Source organism: Pinus tabuliformis, chromosome X, assembly GCF_031772625.1.
Source record: "Pinus tabuliformis cultivar Carrire ecotype Pingquan chromosome X, CPIR1, whole genome shotgun sequence".
Lineage (NCBI taxonomy): Eukaryota > Viridiplantae > Streptophyta > Pinopsida > Pinales > Pinaceae > Pinus > Pinus tabuliformis.
In genome coordinates this window covers 824,638,585-824,660,550 of record NC_142308.1, presented here as the reverse complement: position 1 = coordinate 824,660,550, position 21,966 = coordinate 824,638,585, and the positions used below count along the sequence as shown (strand labels likewise).

General features: G+C 37.6%; 1 protein-coding gene across 2 annotated transcripts in view; it reads right to left on the bottom strand.

The window, feature by feature from the left end:
- The window catches only part of LOC149142308 (chromatin modification-related protein EAF1 B-like), a 185,353-nt gene that overhangs the window by 12,159 nt on the left and 151,228 nt on the right, over positions 1 to 21,966 (bottom strand). For both annotated transcript variants that reach the window (XM_089448635.1, XM_089448636.1), the window contains exon 17: positions 21,686 to 21,802. In XM_089448635.1, coding sequence (XP_089304761.1) covers positions 21,686 to 21,802 — 117 coding nt within the window. The remainder of the gene's footprint in view (positions 1 to 21,685; positions 21,803 to 21,966) is intronic.

The window sequence follows — 21,966 nt, the reverse complement described above, 5'->3', positions numbered from 1 at the left end:
GTTCTTGTACCTGCAATATTTATTAACAGGCACCCCAAGCAAAGTATACAATACCAAAACATGATATCAAGATTTATTTCTAGGGTTTTCATGTACTCATGAGGTCATCCTAGGGCTTCGTAAGTTCAAACACTATATCATATTCTTTTCCTTCTTTATGTCATGCTAGGGTTCATCCCTTTCCCTAGAATACTAAAGAACCATAGGATCATATCTTCAACCCTAAACATCTTAAAATATACCATACATACCTTATGGTTACTTACCTTTCTTACGATCACTACAATTCCAGATGTCATATTCTTTGATCTGTTATGGGGTGAGATATTCTTCATTGTACTCTTTTGTTGCTTCTTTCAAGTATATGATTGTCACTGACCTTGGATTATTGTCCTTAGGTCTTTCATGCAAAACTGACAATTATAAGCATATCAATGTTTCTCTCTAGTGATGATACCATTTTGACATTTGATTGATGACTAGCTTGTTTCAGGCTTGCTTCCTTAGATCTTTCAAACCTATTTATAGCGAAAGGATATTTTTCAGAGAATATATATGATATTGGTGACTGCATTTTTGTGCCATATTAACTCAGTCACCACAAGATTTGAACTTGTAAGTAGAGTAGAGTAGCAGTGTCACAAGGACACATCTTTGAAGATGAGATTTATGCTATCATGGGGATAGAGAGATCTATGCTTCAAACTTTTAGCAAGTTTTTGTATCCATAATGGATTTGGATTGATGCTTCCTTTTGGAGTTTCCTTTATCAAATGTTTGCAAAATCTTAGCTCTTGAATGGAGACTTCAAGATAATTATATTTACCTCAGAATCTCGGATATGTGGTTGTTTGTAGGTTTGACTTCATGCAACTATGCAAATAATCCAAACTTTTGCTCCTCCTTGCAATGAATTTTGGTCTTCAAAAGATCTTGATGGTAGACTTCTTTTCTTCAAGATCTCGGCCTGCAACTTAACTTAATCTGACTCTAGATTTTGGCTCTAGAGTTTGATTGTAATTCAGTGTTACTTTTATGGTGGATGCCCTAATTTCTCCACAAGTGAGAGGAATTATAGCTTAGAAAATTAATCTTGATCTCTTCGGCCTCCCTTCTTCTTGAGATGATGATGGAGCGAGTTAGGATTTTGAAGACTTCTTTAGAGACTTCCTTCAAGATGATGATGTGATCCATGTCCTTGTATTTCTTTTAGAAATGAATGGTCCTTCTTCATGATTGATGTCCTTGATGATCTTCTAGTGTTTCGGTCCTTTATTTAGTTTCCCTTTCTTGACTTGTCACCTTAGCTCTGATACCATTTTAAGAAATACAGGGGTAGCAATGTAGGATGATTTCTCTTATTTGATAACTGATTGTGGAGTATTTTTACTTATCTTGATTATCTTCTTTTTTAATATGATTTTTATTGGTGTTTTCTTCATCAAACGGCTACCAAACCATAAAGAACAAAAAGACAAAGGACACAAGATATAGGCGATCAGCCAGGGCCAAAACCTCTCCAATCTAAGAGGAAAACCCACAAGAATTCTTCTTCTTATAGAATCTTCAATTGACGAATTCCAAGACCTAGACTCCAGACCAAAAACTCCTCCAAGACCAAGTCAACCTTGCTTCTTTTGCCAAGTCTAAATATCTACTCCTTCCTTGTCTTCAAATTTAGTCTTCTAGTACCTTGACTGCAACTTCAACCTATCTTCCTTCTATTTCGGCCCTTGCTTCGGAAACCCTAGCAGCACGTGTGATATGATGAATGCAAATTTCAGTACTTTCACTCCTTTGCTTGTCTTGAACTCTTCTTCTTGTGATTTCGGCTAGCAAAATGATCTTTCCTTATGCTATAACTTGGCTCCTTCAAGATCTGCAATTCCTCATTGCAGATGCCAAAAACACTAGCTGCAGTCACATGTGTGAGGTAATTGGCCCAAAAACAGTCCCTAAAGGCTTCACTCTTCTCCTTCTTCCCTTTTGGTAGACCTAGTAGAGCAGCAATCACAAGTTCTTTAGCTGGTATGATTTCATCAATAGCTTGGAGCTCATCTCTTATTCGGGAGATCCTCCCAAAATATGAAGATATTGTGTCATCTTTTGTCATCTTCATTGTTCTTAGTTCATTCTTCATGCTAGCAACTTGTGCAATGTTCTTGATGGTGAATAGTTTGGAAAGAGCTTCATACATCCCTTTTGCAGTGTCTATATTGGATATATAGGGAATTTGGTTGTCCTTTACTCCATCTACAATAAAATTCATAGCTAAGATGTTTGTCTCCTTGTATTTTTCTTTTCCTGCATCATCTGTGGGTTCCTTCACCTTTCCTTGAACAAAATCCAATACTTTGTGTTTTGCAAGGATGAGATCCATCCTCTTCTTCCATGCTCTATAGTTGGTGGCCCCTTCTAGCTTATTTTTTGTCTTCATTGAAGTTTCCATAGATTTTCTAGATGTAGATTATTCCCTTTAATAATCCTTTTACTTATGATCTTGTCTTGAACATTTTCTTTGATCCTTCCTTCCTTCCTTCAATAAACCTTCAAGTTGCCTTTTTCTTCCTTCCTTCACCTTAGCTCTGATACCATGTTAGAAAATCAAAAAGGCAGAAAGATTTTCTTATATTGACAATTACTTGTGATATTCTTTTATTCTTATTAGTTTTCTTTATGTTCTTCTTTATCTTCTTCTCATCAAGCAATCATCAAATCAAAACATGAAGATCAATGACACCAGAAGTAGGCACTCAGCCAAGGCTAAAACCCCTATGAAGGGGAAAACCCAATCAAACTCTTCCACTAGTAGATTCAAATCAAATTGAGACAAACCAAGACCTTTGACTAGACCAAAATACCTTCCTCACTCCACCAAGTCACCTTCCAAGATGATTATGCAAACTTCAGTAGTCTCTTCTTGTCTATCAGCTTCAACCCAACTACAACACAGAATTTCGGCCCCCAGCTTCTAGAATTTCGACCCCCAGCTTCTAGAATTTCGACCCTACTACAGATCTGAAATTTCGGCCCTCCAGCAACAACCCAAAAATTCGCACATGTGGCAGAAGAAAGAGAAATTTGACTTCTTTTGCTAGACAAGTGTCTCCTTCTTCACTAAGGTTTTCTCCTTCTCCTTAGATATTTCCTCTCCTTTTTCTTCTCCAGCAACTGCAAATCGAACTTGCTTGTCTTATTCTCCAAATGAGGTTGAGTTGTTGCCTTTATATAGTGGATTTTGGCTCGCATTTAGGCCGACTTTTCCTTCTTTGAGGTCGACTTGTTGGAGGAGGCCTTTATGACCTAAATTACATAAAGATAATTTTTTTTTCATGATAAACAAAGCCCAAGAAAGGGTCTATTACATTATGACAATGACAAGGACTCTTGACATAAACCCTAGAAGCCTACAATGGAGCCTTTGACCTATTAACTATTGACCCAAGCATAAAACCCATGCTTTAATAAGTCAATTTCTTTTACAATAAAATTTATTTTTCTTTCTTTTGACAAATACATTACAATATGACTCAAATACAATTATGAAGACCGACACTAGTTACTTTCTTCAACATGTTTGGGAGTGAAGGAGAGGGGTTGTAGCAGCCTACTAACAAGCCCTAACCAATGACCAGAATTACAAAGGAAGACATCATCCCTTAAGGTCTTGCAGAGGTATGTGTTTTGATGTATTTTTCTAGAGTTGATTGCTAGTTGGATGGTGGTCCATGTTTGCACAAAGCTATTGGGAATCTTGTCGTTGGTGAAGGGCAACAAGTGGATGTCCAAAGTAGCCCTAGAGCAGTTGACAAGAAGGATTTTGGACAATTGTGAGTTGGGTGACGTTTTGGTAGCCTAAGTAGCTCCTTGATGGACTAAGGAGGCTACTAGAGGAGGCAGATTAGAGCTTAAGGTATTGGGCATCTTGTGGTTGGTGGAGGGCAACAAGTAGGTGTCCAAAGCAGCCCTACAGCAATTGACAAGAAGGACTTTACACAACTGTGAGTTGGGTGAAGTTTTGGTAGCCAAATTAGCTCCTTGATGGACTAAGGAAGCTACCAGAGGAGGCAAGTTGGAGCTCAAGGTTTGGCTAGCCAAAGGAGCAAATTGTTGGAGCATTTGTTCATCATTGGAGAAGTGACATCTGATGGTGATAGGTGGCAACCCTACTACCCTATGTTAGTCTTCATTGGGAAACCGTAGGAAGACTATAGAGGGAAGAAGTCCCTGAGTAGCTGAGGAGTAGCAGTGGGCAATTGTGAGTTGTTCACAAGCAGAGTTGTGAACAATTCGACAGGAGTGTCGATATGTTGATGTGTTGATGGACTAACGATCAATGAGAGAGTAGATTGGATAGCCAAGATTCAGTGGCCTGATGGACTTGGAGCATTGATAGAGGCAAGTGTTGTAGAATGGAAGCGAAAGACCCGCATGTGTATAGGATATGACAAAGAAGTTGTGATTGTCGACTACATTAGCTAGACCGTCAGATTATCTTGTATTTTGTATTCTTGTACTTGTGGATATTTGAGGGCTATTATCCCTGGTACAGGAGCCCTAGACTGTTGTATTATTTAGTTTGATTAATATAATGAACACTGGGTTATTGTACAAAATCGTGTAAAAATTTGTGTACATTTTGTGCACTAGTAGATTTATTGTTGTATATTGTTTTGTTGTGCAAAGTAGCTTCGTTGTGATTCTTGGCTTGGTAGTGTCAGTGATTTAAGATTCTATCCTAGACACCAGAATCATGGAAAAACATCTTACAGAAGTCTTAAACTTGAAAATATCCCAATGAGTAATTATGAATACCTCCATAGTAAAGAGGAAGTGTTGGAATTGTATAAAGGTTCGGTCTTCATAATGTATGATGTTGTAAAGAGTCAAAATTACTTTTGTCATGTCCCATTTGGACATTTAAAAGAAAAGAAAAATTAAATTTGTATGTATCTTTTGGTCAAATCCTAACCTCCAAGTCGGTCCTCCTGATGACAATTTGGCTCAACCTTTAGAGGCACCTTTTCGAACATGGAAACAACTATATATTGGCATCTATTCTCGACCATTTGGAAAGCAATTCGGACTTCATCTGTGGAATAAAATTCAAGTTTGTGACATGTGAATTGTTATGTAATATATAATATATAATAATATAGTTCGATTTTCTAAATAGTTAACGGGTGCCGTCAGCGAACCTGACTGTTCGGTGGTAATATATAATATATATAATATAGTTATATCATTAATTCATATATATGTAATATATATATATTACATAACTTTATTTAATTATATTATATATTATATATAATATATATAATTTAACTAATTAAATTTATTTTAATTAATTAAAAAGTTATATATATATATAAAAGTTAATTTAATTAATTAAAAAGTTTTATATATATAGAAATAAATTTAATTAATTAAAATTTATATGTATAAAATTTATTTTAGATTAAAAAAGGAAAAATAAATAAAAAAAGGAAAAATATTTTCGCTGGCAAATAAATACACGCCCCCGCAAACCCGCTCAATGTCGACAATGACAATGGCGGATTTCCAAAAAAAATTGTTGGATGCAGAGCATAAGATAAATAGCAACCACGATGAGGTCAATAAAAGATTAAATGAATTCCAGATCAAGCTTGGGGAGCAAGCTGATGAAATCAAAAATCTTCACGATACGACAAATCGAATAGAAATAAAGATGGAAAATTACCATGTCCAGACAGAAGCAGGGATCAGAGAGGTCTTAACAATGCTGAAAAGTCTGTGTAAAAGGTCGAATTGTACACCCGAACAACTACTAAAAGAAGGTGAAGAGAATCAAGAACACATCTCGTCAGATTCAACTAAGTCCACAGACTCTCATGACAAAGTTGAATCCCCAAAAAAATCAGCGACACCCCACCAAGAAGCGAGTAACACAGCCTTTACAAACAAGCAACTCTGGGATAACTTTACCAATCAACACCCTTTTTTCGCTCAACCAGTAGCAACATACCAGCGAAGGGCAAAGGTCGAGATGCTTAAATTCGATGGAAACGAAAAAAACAATGTTGCATGGATAAATAAAGCAGAAGAATACTTTGAGATATATGACATCAATGACGATGACGAAAAGCTCAGGCATGCATCCATGAAAATGGAAGGAGAAGCATATAATTGGTATATGTGGTGGAAAAAGACAACACACGTCATTAGCTGGAGAAAATTTAAAGATGCATTCTTCAAAAGATTCCAAGGTGTAAAGGAAGAAGAATTGTTTTCAAAACTCATAAAATTACGACAAAAAGGAAGTGTGGATGAATACACTCAAGAATGGGAGACCTTAGTAACACGAGTACCTGGGTTATCAGAATCTCGTCTAATTCAATCATACATCTCGGGACTCAAAACCCATTTACAAGCAGAACTTGAGATGCATGACATTACATCTATAGAAGTAGCAAGACGAAAAGCAAAAACAACCGAAAAGAAATCCGAACCAATATTTTGGTCAACAGCGGAAAAAGCTTATGCAAGACGAAGGATACCCCAGTATGTGGACTCAAATAATACAAGATATGTTCCACCACATCGTCGTGAAGATGAAAAATCTAATGTGGAAATGCAAAGAATAAAAGAGGGTAAATGTAAACGCTGTCGTGAGAAGTGGGACCCCAAACATAGATGTGCTAAAGGAAAAGAACCAAAGAACCTATATAATTGTGAAGCAACCAATGATTCAAATAGTGAAGATTATGACATAGAAGACACAGAAGACGCCCCAGAATTCTCACTAGAACTAGATAATGGAAGTATTCCACAAGTATCATTATCAGCTATGACAGGTATATCACAACCTCAGACTTTAAAGTTAAAAGGACACATAAAGAAGAACAACGTAGTGGTTCTCGTCGACTCTGGAAGCACACACAATTTTTTAGATGCAACCGTGGCAAAGAGACTCAATATCTTTTCATTTCCCTTACCAAACATGAAAGTGATGGTAGCTAATGGTAAGAAGATTGAAAAGGTAGGGAAATGCCATAAGGTCAATTTGCAGATTCAAGACTTTAATCTAGAGTCTCCATTCTTCACGGTACTGTTAGGAGGAGTAGATGTAGTCTTAAGTATCCAATGGTTACGAACTTTAGGTACTTATGCCGCCAACCATCAAGTACAATTTATAAAATTCAAATGGGGAGGTCAGAAGTACAAGCTACACGGATTCCAAGCACCAGAAAATCAAGTTGTATCATCATCTCATATGATGAAACTAAGTCGAAAAGAAGCACCCGCTTATGTAGTACAATGTCACCAATTAGAGATGTTATCTGCAAATATAACCAAAGAAGAGTCACCAGAGATACAAGATTTGATTCGGAAGCATGAAAAAGCATTTCAAGACCTACCTATGAAGATGCCACCTAATAGGGAAATTGAGCATACAATAGAAGTCAAGGCAGGGTCAGACCCTGTCAACATCAAGCCATACCGATATCCACATCACCAAAAAACGGAACTTGAGAGATTAATCCAAGACCTTTTAAAGTGTGCGACCTTGATCATCTTAGAATATCTGATCAAGTGGAAGGACTTACCCGAAGAAGACGCTTTCTGGGAGAATGAATCATTCTTCAACAACATCCGTCGTTACTTATGCTTTGAGGACAAAGCATTCTTTCGAGAGGAAGGCAATGTTATGTAAAAAATTAGTTAACTTAGATTTATTATTTAATTTTAATTTTAATTAGACGAAAGGGCACGATCATAAGATCATGCCCTTTCCCAAAGGGTGTCCATGGCGGTATATAAGCCAGGCACACGCAATTGTAATAGCATCATCTATAATTCATCCTTTTAATAAATATTTATATATAAATTTCTGCATATATCTTAAGTTTTATGCTTCATGAATTTGGAGCACAATATGTGGCAATACTTATATGTCGATAATATCTGGAGATTTTCTTATGTTGATAATTATTTGTGCTATTCTTGTATTCTTATTATCTTCTTTATGTTCTTTTATCTTCTTTTCATCAAGCAATCATCAAAACAAAAACATGAAGATCAACAACCCCAGATGTAGGCACTCAGCCAGGGCTAAAGCCCCTCTCTAGGGGAAAACCCAATCAAACTCTTCCGCTAATCAAATTGAGATAGACCAAGACCTTAGACCTGACCAAAAGAGCTTCCTCTTCCACCAAGTCAACCTTCCAATATGATTCAGCAAACTTTAGTAGTCTCTTCTTGTCCAGCAGTTATAGCCCAACAACAACCCAGAATTTCAGCCCCCGACTGTTGAAATATGTAACTAGGTTCAATCTTCATAATGACATGTGTAATCATGATTTTATGTAATTAATGTAAAGAAGAAAAATAAATTTATTTTATGCTTGAGACGTGGGTTTCATGCTCAAGAAATTTTATTTTATAGATGAAGCTCCCATTGTGAGCTTTTAGGTTTGGTCATTAAGTCATAAAGTCAATTAAGTCAATGTCATGTATAAAAGGCCCTTCTTGGGCATGTTACATATGTATTTGAGTCATTGTAAGAGTCAAAAGACCCTCCAAGACCAAGTTCAAGCTCTTCTAGCGAATCGGCCTTAAAATAAAGCAATGAGCCTACACCAAGATGACATGTCGGCCTAGGATCTAGTCAAGTCGGCTTATTTATATGGGCAGCTCACTATATAAAGAAGCATTGGACTTCATTCTAGACACACAATACCATCACACAAGGAATTTGAGCACAAGGACAAAAGAAGAGGTCTCACATCAAGCAAAGACGTAGAAGACAAAGAAGAAGGAAGAGCGAAGTAATTTTTGAACTGTTTTGGGCTAATTCTGTTCACACGTGCGAGGAGGCTAGGGTTTATCCCACTTTAGAAAATCCAAGGAATAGTCTTCTCAAGGAGGCCAAGACATATCAAGGAAATTATCTATCTTGCAGGCCAAAGTCACAACTAGTCTAGCACAAGCCAAGCAAAGAAGGAATAGGGCTAAAGTTGCGCTAATTCTATCACACATGTAGAATTACAATCAACTTCAAGAGGCCGAAAGTTGCACGAAGAGAGGCCGAAGATTTCAGGCAAGGGTTGTGGGACCGAGGGTTAAAGAAGAAGGAATAAATTGAGGTAGCATCAAGAAGAAATTGTTGTGACTTGAAGCAAGGTTTGACTTGGTCTTGGAGTGGTTGTTAGGTCAAAGGTCTTGATCTTGGAATTCATCAACTGGAGATTCTATAAGAAGAAGAATTCGTTTGGGTTTTCCTCTCAAGTTGGAGAGGTTTTGGCCCTGGCTGATCACCTACACTTTGTTTCCTTTGTCTCACGATTATTTATGATTTGGTAGTTGTTTGATGATAGAAAACATCAATAAAATCAAGTGGAAGAAAGAAGCTAATTAAGTTAAGTAAAATTATATCACAAACAGTTATCGTTGTTAGAGAAATCACTTATGTTATTGCCCCTAGATTTCTCAACATGGTATTAGAGCTAAGGTAACAACTCAACGAAGGGCAGCTAGACAAGGGACACTCAGTGTTATGAAACCAGCTCAAGAAAAGATAGAAAAGATAGATCAACACCTTAGAATTCAGCCTCTTCGAGGGGGCAACCTCCTTTACATTACATAAATGAACAATTTTTTGATGATTCAAATGACAAAACCTCCTTTCTATATATAGGAGTCTAAGGAGTCACAGTATAATCCAGTCGACCTAACAATAATAATATAAAGCCACAAAAATAACAATAGAGGGATTCTATGGGGCACAGAAATAACAATATCGGGGTAATAGGGGCACAACAATATAAATAAGGGGTATAACTATAATAGTAATGGGGTAATCACTAGTATTATAGGGACCCAACATACCCCTCTCCTTCAAAAAAGTGTTGTCCTCAACGCTTGAGTAATTCTGGATACTTCTGCATAAAATTCTCATCCTCCCATGTGGAATCTTCAGCGGATAAGTTCTTCCACTTGATAAGATACTCTGAAATTGATCGATTTCGTAGCTGTCGAGTTCTTGTTTCTGTGACTGCTTCCGGTTCCAATATAATTTTTCCTTCCTCATCAAGTTCTAGCAATATTGTTTGAATTGGGAGTTTGTTGCCTATAACCTTCTTTAAACATGAAACATGGAAAACTGGGTGCAATCGAGAGGCTGCAGGAAGCTCCAATTTGTATGCCATAGTACCAATCTTTTGCAACACCTTGTACGGACCATAATACTTTGGTGATAGTTTATTATCCTTCTTAGCTTGCTTTAGGGACATTTGCTTATATGGTTGTAGCCGTAGGAATACCCAATCACCTACATCAAAACTTCTTTCACTGCGATGTTGATTTGCCTGTTGTTTCATTCTATTTTGTGCCAACACGAGGTTATCCTTTAAGAGTTGGAGGACTTGTTGTTGATGTTCGATGTGATGTTCCACTGCCTGAACCTTAGAATTTTCTCTTAAATATGATGTGATGGATGGTGGTTGATACCCATAAAGTGCCATAAATGGGATCATTTTTGTTGTTGTATGGAAGGAAGTGTTATACCACCATTCAGCTAGAGGCAACCATTGACCCATTGTGTCTGTTTATCAGATACAAAGCAACGAAGATATCCTTCCAAACATTTGTTTACTATCTCAGTTTGCCCATCAAATTGAGGATGATAAGATGAGCTATGAGCTCACTGAGTACCAAGACAAGAAAATAATTCTGTCCAAAAATTTCCAGTGAAAATGGGATCTCTGTCACTTACAATAATCTTTGGGTTTCCATGTAGCTTTTGAACTGTTTCCATAAATGCAGTAGAAACTGTACTGGCTTTAAATGGGTGTGATAATGCACAAAAGTGTGCATACTTGGTAAGTCTGTCAACTACCACCATGATGACACTCTTTCCCTCAGACTTGGGTAAACCTATGATAAAATCCATTGAAACCTCCTCCCAACGTTGGCTTGGAATGGATAAAGGTTGTAATAGACCCGGTGTCTTAATTGTTTCAACTTTATTTTATTGGCAAACCAGACATTCCGCCATAAACTTTTGAATATCTGATTTAAGGCCATCCCAAAAAAATTCCTTCTTAACCCTGTGGTAAGTTTTTAAAAATCTTGAGTGCCCTCCTAAGGGAGAAGTGTGCAATTCCATAAGAATCTTTTGTTTTAGCTGGGAATTCTTACAGAGGTATAAGCGATCTTTGTACCGTAACGAATCATTTTGTCAGTTAAATGTATCAGAAGTACTGGAATCTTGTTGTAGCTTTCGAATAAGTGCCCACACTTCTTCGTCATTCTTCCATTCCTCCCTTGCTTCGTTTATCCAATCTGGTTGGATAATAGAAATGGCACACAACAATGCTTCCACATCCTCATCCTTTCTTGAGAGTGCATCTCCCACCACATTTTGCTTCCCTTTTTTGTAGATGATTTCAAAGTCATAATCCAACATCTTTGTGACCCACTTTTGTTGCTCTTCAGAGGATAATCTTTGTTCTAAAAAGTATTTAAGGCTATCATTATCTGTTTTTACCTTGAAGTGTCTTCCCATTAGGTAGGGTCGCCATTTCTTAAGTGCATGGAGTATTGCCAACATTTCCTTCTCATAAATAGCTTTGCTTAAAAACTTTCCCTTGATTGGACGACTTTCAAAAGCAATGGGTCTTTCATCTAGCATTAGAACAGCACCAATTCCATTTCCTGAAGCATCACATTCCACAATAAAGGATTTTGTGAAGTCCGGTGTAGCTAAGACCGGTGCTTGGCACATTGCCTCTTTAAGATGTTCAAAGGCCTTTGTTGCTTCCGGAGTCCATGAAGATGAATCTTTCTTCAATAATGTTGTTAGAGGTGCTGCTATTCTCCCATAATTCTTAACAAACTTGCGATAATACCCTGTCAACCCAAGAAATCCTCGCAGATGCTTTATGGATGTGGGGATTTTCCATTCTTTAATGGCTTTAATTTTGCTAGGGTCTACCTTAACTCCTTCATGAGATACAATATGACCCAAATATTCCACCTCCTGGACTCCAAAGAAACATTTAGATCTTTTTGCATATAATTGTTTCTCCTCCAATAGTTGTAGCACCCTGTCAACATGTTCAACATGATCCTTCCAAGACTTGCTGTAGATTAGTATATCATCAAAAAATACTAACACAAATTTTCTAAGGAATGGTTTGAAAATTGAATTCATCAAACCTTGAAATGTTGAAGGTGCATTGGTAAGGCCAAAAGGCATGACCAAAAATTCATAATGACCCTCATGAGTTCTAAATGCTATTTTCGGAATGTCTTCAATCTTCATTCTAATTTGATGATATCCCGAACGAAGATCCAACTTGGTGAAGTAAATTAATCCATGCAATTCATCCAGTAATTCATCAATGACAGGAATGGGGAACTTATCTTTAATAGTGAGCTTGTTGAGCTCCCTATAATCCGGACACATGCGCCATGATCCATCCTTCTTGTGTACCAATACTACTGGAGCTGAGAAAGAACTTTGACTCGGTTGAATTATACCAGCCTCTAGCATTTCTGCAACCATACGTTCAATTTCACTTTTTTGGACATAGGGATATCTGTATGGCCTGATGTTTGGAGGAACACTTCCTGGAATCAGATGAATAGCATGATCATGATCACGCATAGGTGGGAGACCTTTGGGAGTCTCAAATACCTTGGAATGATTGTCCAGGACTTTTTGGAGATCTGGAGAAATAGATGATTCCAATGTGGAAACATCTAGCGAACATAATTGTGCAATTACACCTCTTTGCTCTTTTTTTAAAAGCTTAGTCATGCCATTAGAGCTGATTATCTTCCCTGGTTTCCCTGCAATACCCCTTAATTCAACTTCCTTTCCTTCCGTAGAAAATTTGATGAAAAGTTCTTGAAAATTAAACGCTATTGTACCCAAGGATTGTAGCCATTGGACTCCTAGTACAACATCAGCACCTCCCATTGGAATGGAAAGCATTGAGCTAGTCAATACATATTCTCCCATGGATAGCTTGATATTATGGCACTTTCCAGAGCAATTTATTGTTCCTCCATTTGCAATCATCACTTGACACTCTGGTGCTGGATATAGGAAGCAATTCAATTCTTTTGCTACCCTACAATGAATAAAATTGTGGGTGCTTCCTGAATCAATCAACACTATTACCTTTTTCTTCTTGATTTGTCCTTCTATCTTGATGGTTTGAGGAGTGGTAATTCCCGCCAATGCATTACAAGATATGGTTGGATTTATTTGTTCTTCATCTAGGCTTTGTTCTTGGAATATATCCTCTTCTTTTGACCTTTCTTGCTCCTTTTCTTCTTCCTCTTCACAATCTATGTAGAATAATTTCTTCTCAGCACACTTATGACCTTTTGTGTATTTGTTATCACAATTGTAACAAAGCCCTTTTGCTCTTTTTTCTTCCAATTGTTGTGATGTCAACCTTGTAGGTTGTGGAAGATTAGGGGCAACAACACTTCCGTCTTTATAGTGGTGAGTGTTATGCTTCCTAGTTGCCATAATTTTGCTTTCCATTTTTCTTGCTAACCTGAATGTCTTCTCTAATGAATCAGATTCCCAAATGCGAACATCATGTTGGATATTATCCTTTAAAGACCCTATGAACACATCAATCCTATGCTCCTTTGGAATATCTTTTACCCTTATGTTCAATTTTTGGAACTCCTCAATGTGCTCCATTATTGAACCCTTTTGTTTGAGACTTATCAATTGGCTAAAAAAGGTGTTGTTTTTTGTATCCTCATAATGTGCTATCAATTCTTCCGTAAAAATTGTCCAAGTGATAAATTGTTTACGAGAACAAAGCCATTGATACCATACAAACTGATTTGGTGCCAAATATATTGTTGCCATACGTACCTTTTGTGCGTTATGCACATTATTGAGATCGAAGAATTGCTCCATCTGTAATATCCATGTGGTGGGATCCTTGCCATCAAACTTCCTCATATCGATTTTTGGAATATGGTGATTCTTCGATCCAACATTAGCGTCTATGGAATCATGATTAACATTTCTTTTGTTCTCATCATGAGTTTCCTTTACTACCTTTTCACCATTAGTAAGTATTTCTTGTAGAAAATTTGTCAAATCTGTCTTCAAATCTGCCATGCATGTCTTCAAATTTGTGTTCAAATCTATCTTCAAATTGTCCAACTTAGCTTCCACGCCATTTATCTTAGCATCTGTTAACTTTTGTGAGCGTGACATTTGTTGCACTTGTTCTTGTAATTTTGATATATCATGTAGCATTTCTTCCTCTTCTTCATGAGTCATGCTAGAGCTTTCAGGTTCCTTACTAGGTGTTTGCATTTTCTTTCCTCGAGGCATCAGTTACCGATAATAATGCTCTACTATGCCCTTTGAATTCCTTCAAAATAAATTTTCAAACCAAGCTTAAGCAAAAATTTAAAAAAAATCTACACACCTTTTTTCACTTTGTAGGAGCTCGATATTGCCTCTGATGTATCTCTGTATTTTCCAACCATCTGGTTCTGAATTTGTGACCTGTAGTAGCTCTCTGTGTCCTCTTTCCAATGCCACCAATCTGATCCAAATTGGATTCTCCAAGAAAGAGTTATGCACATTCTCCCACGATGACCTGATTATAGACCTTTCCAGAAGAGCGAAGTTGTATGAAGTGCCACGTGTACAATTTTCGATATTTGGTTCTGAAAAAGATATACAAGAAACTACAGTCCGTTCTCTTTCTGTACCTTCTTACGAAATTTCAATCTGATTCCCAGAGAGAAAGTTATGACAATTTTCCCCAGGTCACCTGTTTTGAATGTAATTCAGGAGTCTGCAAAAAGACCAACTTCCTCAGATCATATCTCCGAAAATATCGCGCGAAAAGTTCTGAAATTCGGACCCAAGGTTCAGCGCGATTTCTTCTCAAATGGGTTTTTTTTGCGACTTCTGAAACGTCACAGAAAAAAAGTTATAGCGAAAATGCCACGATGACCTGTTTGGAGCAGCGAAATCCTAGAATCCAAAGCTCTGATACCAAATGTTATGAAACCAGCTCAAGAAAAGATAGAAAAGATAGATCAACACCTTAGAATTCAGCCTCTTCGAGGGGGCAACCTCCTTTACATTACATAAATGAACAATTGTTTGATGATTCAAATGACAAAACCTCCTTTCTATATATAGGAGTCACAATATAATCCAGCCGACCTAACAATAATAATATAAAGCCACAAAAATAACAATAGAGGGATTCTATGGGGCACAGAAATAACAATATCGGGGTAATAGGGGCACAACAATATAAATAAGGGGTATAACTATAATAGTAATGGGGTAATCACTAGTATTATAGGGACCCAACACTCAGGCTCTCAAAGATCAAGGTTCTGAAAAGGATATCAAGGGCATCAAAGAATCAAGAATATAGAGTTCATCACACATCATTCAAAAGGAGCATTTGCAAGATGAGGATAATCAAGATCCTCTGTTGGACTCTTCATTGGAAGGTTCACCTACTGGAAGAAGCAAGTGTCTCGCTGGGAATTCCAACTTGTATGGGATTCATGGGATGATGGTATGATGACAAAAGAAGTGAACAAAGTCAAGGGATTGAAGTTCTTTCAATCAAGGAAGTTGCCAAAGGAAGACTAGATGACCAAAAGAAAGAGATGAGGTATGTATGCTTGTACTTGATAAAATAGAGTCATGTCATATGGTTGCGGATATCATGAATGAGCACTCTACCTTAAGAGCATGATCAACAGAAAGGATCTCCTCCTCTGAAATGATGCATGAAGGCATGGTTCACACATTGACTAGATGAAATCAACATAATATGTCCTCGTATGAAATATGAGGTGGTTGGCAAAGTTGAAGGAACTATGATTGGAAGTTCCCGGGAGGAAATGTGTGAATAAAGAAAGGAAGAGATCATAAAAAATGCAACTATGGAGAAGGCAATCAACATCCAAGGACTGCAAGATTTGACTATGATATCTACATGAGAAAGATATGAAGATTCTGATAAAGTCCAGAAAAACAAAGAGACCCTTGACATTATATATTTGTTGGAGATGTGTCAATATATATGCAAGATGTTGATGCAAACAGAAAGATGTCATAACAAAAGACCATCACAAAGGTAATCTTGATTTAATGATTCATTTTCTATTTTTGAACAAATATCTGGATGGGCTAATGTAGGGTTGCCAAGGAAAGAGTTGTAGATGTCATCTACAACTGATATTCATGTGGTAGGATGAAAGATCCTAAAGGAAACATGACATAAAGTAGGTAGCAAGGCATGAAGGACAGTCAGATATGGACTAATGGATCACTTTCCGATGAAAAGAAGGATGACATGACTGACATAATTCCTAAATGAAAGTGATGGATGCTTTGTAGCGTACAAGAAGTCCCAAAAAGGTGTAGGCTCCATATCAAAGAAGAAACTCATGACATCGAAAGGAGTCCTACAAGCAACTGTTTATCCCATGATCTCCACCTAAAGAGCTACTACAAGCAAGTCCATGGTCAAGAGAGAGCTTGGTCAAGTCCCTGATTAAGAGGGAGCTTGGCTACATTCCTTTTATAGAAATGGGTACATTCCTTCATTGGAATGGGTATATCCTCCCTAGTTAAGAGGGAGAGATAGACACATCATTATTGTCTTCACTTGGGAAGATAGAATGGAGGATTGGGTAAGCATCTAGCATCTAATACTCTTTGAGGATGTGATGGGGCATCCAAGATGAGTAGTCGCAAATGATTGATATTCTTTGAGGACTGGGAATCTAAGATAAGAATAGTCCTAGTGGAACATACTCAGAGAAAATGTCATGTCCCTTCTCAAACACATTAGTCACAGGGTGCAGCTACACATTTTTGGCATCATTTTTGGCTTAGGAGGACGACCCCACATGTAGACTTAGGAACTATAGGGGAATTCGACTTTATTTTTGCAACTAGTGGAATGTGAGGGCCACCACATGAGTAATTTGAACTTGGCCATCCAATGAGCTTGGAGGGAATCGAATTAGTGTACGGAGGGGCCCACATGAGGCTAAGGGGGCCCAAGGTGATAAAAGGAGAAGGAGCTTTCATTTTTGACGATCTTGAGCATTTGCAAACAAACACACTGAGTACACTCAGCTGCTTAGCGAGTCTACCGATTGTTTAGCCACGAATCTCTCAAGCGGGAGATTCAACCTCTTCTTCGGGGGACCATCCGTGCTTGCCCTAGGGAGGTTGTTCCATAGGGATTTCGGAGAGTTCAGCACAGTGACACACTTCAACTAGCAACGTAGAGCAGGGGACTGCGTATTTCCTAGGCAGCCAGAAACACGCAGGAGGAGTTAGAGCCAGCAGAGAGGTTTATCGCTTGCTGGGAGTTCCGGGAGATGCGGAGGTTGTTTGTTGAGGGCATTTTCGCTGGGTTTTGCAGCCAGCGAGACCGATGTATCAGCAGTACAAATTTCTGGGCAGAGGGATTACGCAGAGGCCTCTCGCAGCAATGTCGTGGTGATTGGGAGAGCAGTCATCTTGGCCAAGAACCATCGGGGGAGCAAGGAGTTAGCTAGCACAGGTGAATCCATCATTCCAGTGGAGTTTTCAAAGGGATTTGCACGTTGTTTCCTACAAGTTGAATTTGGTAGCAGTAGCTGGGGAGAGGCTCCAAGGAGGCTGAAAATCCAAAGTCAAAAACAGCGAAATTCCCTTCTGAGTTTTTCTGGGTTTTTTCCAAAGAGTCCGAGGCTGAAAGGATATAATTTTCTAGGCAGTTTTTGGGCACATTCCAGCAAGTCAAAGTTTAGCAAGGCAGCGATTTACAGCGCAGTGCAGGGTGGTGCAGCAACTGGGCAGCCTTCAACTTAGCTATTTCTCACCTGGGTTTTGTCAAGCTTGTCCTTGGGACAAGCCTAGGTGCACCATTCCATTTTATATTGTACCTAGCTCTCTGATTTTATAATATATGGCTCAGTAGTTCCATATTTACAGCGTTTTCATGGATGTCTAATGCATGTTTTTAATTTTATGTTGCTGCACTATTTATTTGTTTAAATATCAATCGTATGCCTACTAAGGAACATTACATAAAACTTGGGTTGGATATGTTCCAAATTTTGGAAAATCAATAGAGATGGCAGTTAAAACGATTTCCTTGTTATGACATTAACTTGTGATGTTTTTGTTATTAGTATTAGATCTCTTAATTATATTTTCTTATCATCAAAATTAATGCCAAGCAACAAAAGAAGAGGACACAGGATATTGGCACTCTGCCAGGGCAAAACCCCCTCAAGGGGAAAACCCAGTCATAAATTCTTCCTTCACTAGATTCAACATGAGACGACCAAGACCTTTACAAACTAGAGTAGACTCCCTCCATCAAGTCACCCCCCCTCCTTTCACTGTGTTAGCTTCATCACTGTAATATCACTTAGATCTTCTTATTGTGTTAGCATCATCACTGTAATATCATTGTAGATGCACTGAACTAAAATCATACTTTGTTGTGATACTGTAGTGACCCCGAAATATATGCTTCTGAAATGCATATCCAAACAGTTGTGTATCACTGAAATTCTCCACAGAGATAACCGATTTTTTCTCTCTGAAATCCGAGCCTCTATTCCTTATGAAATGCGAGTTTTTGTACCAAACTTCGATCTCTGAAATCCAAACTTCTGATTTTATAAATTGCGAAGAACCCAGCTTGGTATATATAGTGGTTGTCCCATATAAATGGGTCAACATGTGTTATTCGAACAGTTGCATCTCCAATTAAATGTAGGCCAACAAGACTATATTGAGGGAACCGACTTGAAGATAATTTATTTGAGGCTGACTTGAAGACTTTGTTGGAGAGGATAACTTGGCGGAGGAGTCCAAACAATAAATTTACTTTGACTCAATCCTAAAGCATACACTGGAGGCTTGACCTATAACCATTGACCCGAGCATGAAACCCATTCTTTAATAAGTCAAATAAAATAATAATAATTTTTTTTTTTGCTTTTCTTTTGACAAAAATATTACATTTGACTCAAGTAAAATAATGAAGACCGAACCTATTTACATTTTCCAACACCGAGAGAGATAATGATGAGGGTTTCTATAAATCATTGATCTCACCAGCATTGTGCTCTAATCTTGTGGAAAGATAGAGTTGTTAGTCAAGGCCTTGCTATGTGACAATGCTAGATGATATGATGCTATACAGATGGGTTACCAATTCAACTCTTCTTATGAGAATTCTTCAAATTGAGAATGTCCAAGTACCTTGTATGGATTATGAATACCTCCCTAGTTAAGAGGGAGTGTTGAAATATGTAATTAGGTTTGGTCTTCATAATGACATGTGTAATCATGATTTTATGTAATTAATGTATAGAAGAAAAATAAATTTATTTTATGCTTGAGATGTGGGTTTCACGCTCAAGAAATTTTATTTTATAGATGAAGCTCCCAATGTGAGCTATTAGGTTTGGTCATTAAGTCATAAAGTCAATTAAGTCAACGTCATGTATGAAAGACCCTTCTTGGGCATGTTACATATGTATTTGAGTCATTGTAAGAGTCAAAGACCCTCCAAGACCAAGCTCAAGCTCTTCTAGCAAGTTGGCCATAAAATAGAGCAACGAACCTACACCAAGATGACATGTCGGCCTAGGATCCAATCAAGTCAGCTTATTTATATAGCAGATCACTATATAAAGGAGCACTCCACTTCATTCTAGACACATAAGGAATTCGAGCACAAGGACAAAAGAAGAGGTCTCACATCAAGCGAAGACGTAGAATACAGAGAAGAAGCAAGAGAGAAGTAATTTTTGAATTGTTTTGGGCTAATTTTGTTCACAAGTGTGAGGATTCTAAGGTTTTTACCACAGCAGCAAATCCAAGGAACAGTCTTCTCAAGGAGGGCGAGACATATCTATTATCAAGGAAATAGTCTATTTTGCAGGCCGACGTCACAAATAGTCTAGCACAAGCCAATTGGAGAAGGAATAGAGCTAAAGTTGCCCTAATTCTATCACACGTGAAAAATTACAGTCAACTTCAGGAGGTCGAGAGATGCAGGAAGAGAGGCCAGAGATTTCAGGCAAGGGTGGCAAGACCGAGGGCTAAAGAAAAAGGAAGAAATTGCAGTAGCATCAAGAAGAAATTGTTGTGACTTGAGCAAGGTTTGACTTGGTCTTGGAGAGGTTGTTAGGTTAAGGGTCTTGGTCTTGGAATTCATCAATTGGATATTTATAAGAAGAAGAATCTGTTTGGGTTTTCCTCTCAAGTTGGAGAGGTTTTGGCCCTTGGTCTTGGAATTCATCAATTGGAGATTTTATAAGAAGAAGAATTCGTTTGGGTTTTCCTCTCAAGTTGGAGAGGTTTTGGCCCTGGCTGATCACCTACATTTTGTGTCCTTTGTCTCATGATTATTTATGATTTGGTAGTTGTTTGATGATAGAAAACATTAATAGAATCAAGTGGAAGAAAGAAGCTAATCAAGTTAAGTAAAATTACATCACAAGCAGTTATCATTGTTAGAGAAATCACTTATATTACTGCCCCTAGATTTCTCAACATTGACAACTCCAGAATTTCGGCCCAGCTACTCCAGAATTTCAACCTAGCTACAGTACTATAATTTCAGCCCTTCCAACAACCCAGCAACTTCGCACGCATGAGAGACAAAAAGAGAAAATTTCAGCTTCAAATACTTTCTTCTCCTTCGCTGGGGTTTCCTTCCTCTTCCCTGAATTTCGCATCCTTTTCTACCTCCAGCAACTACAGATCAAACTTGTTTTGGATGTGTTCCAAATGAGGTTGAGTTGTTGCCTTTATATAGTGACTCTATGAGGTCGAATTCCCTTGATGAGACTGACTTGTCCTTTTTGAGGCCAACTTGGTGGAGCAGACCTAAAAGACCTATTTTACATTAAAATAAATTTATTTCTTGATAGATGAAGCCCAAGAAGGGTCTCTTACATGATGACAAAGACTAGGACTTTTGACATAAACCCAAGAAGCCTACAATGGAGGCTTTGACCTAAAAACCATTGAACCAAGCATGAAACTCATGCATTAATAAGTCAATTTTTTTTACAATAAAAATTATTTTTCTTTCTTTTGACAAATACATTACATCATGACTCAAATACAATTACGAAGACCGACACTAGTTACATTCTTCAACTATATGAAAAATTGAATCAAGTCCTATTTAAGATAGCTAAAATGTAGTAAATACATTGCAGTTTTGCACACATGTGTTCATCCTCAATGTGGCACCTGGGTACTGAAGTAAGAGTCTGTAACAGCAAATCAATCTCCAACACAATTAAGCCCAGATCCAAGTCTATCACTGTTTACTTCTATGAAGTTCTGAGAATACACTTTATATGCAACTACATTAAAGTTCATAGATAATACTATAATAGTGTAACACACAACATACTCGAGCTATCAAAGCAGTCTTCTCTCAAATTATATTGGGTCTGTATGTTATGCCTTTAAACAAATTAAGAAAGAAAGAAAAAAACAAGGAAAATAGCAATTCCAATTTTAAATGCTGCAACATATTCGGCCACCAAATATACATCAAAAATTATTGTAATATATGATATGCCTCAATTATTTATATCTATTGATGTAAATGTAAAACTCTCCAGCAAAACAACAAACCTGAATCCCTTGGCTGCGATGCTGCTGTACAACCTGCACAATTTTCTCAAAATGATTTTTGAGTGTATCCTCTTCCATTGGACCCCGTAAACGTTGAAGTAGCATTCTAGCACTACCCTGCATTGTCCAAACAGAAAAAGTATAAATGATTAACTACAGGACCGAAAGAGAATTCAGAAACTTACTCCTTTGACTATAAAGTTACCTTCCTACTTCAACAAATTCCTGATCCTTTGATATAAAGACTATAGGTAGTTGGCAGCAAATTAGTCACTAACATG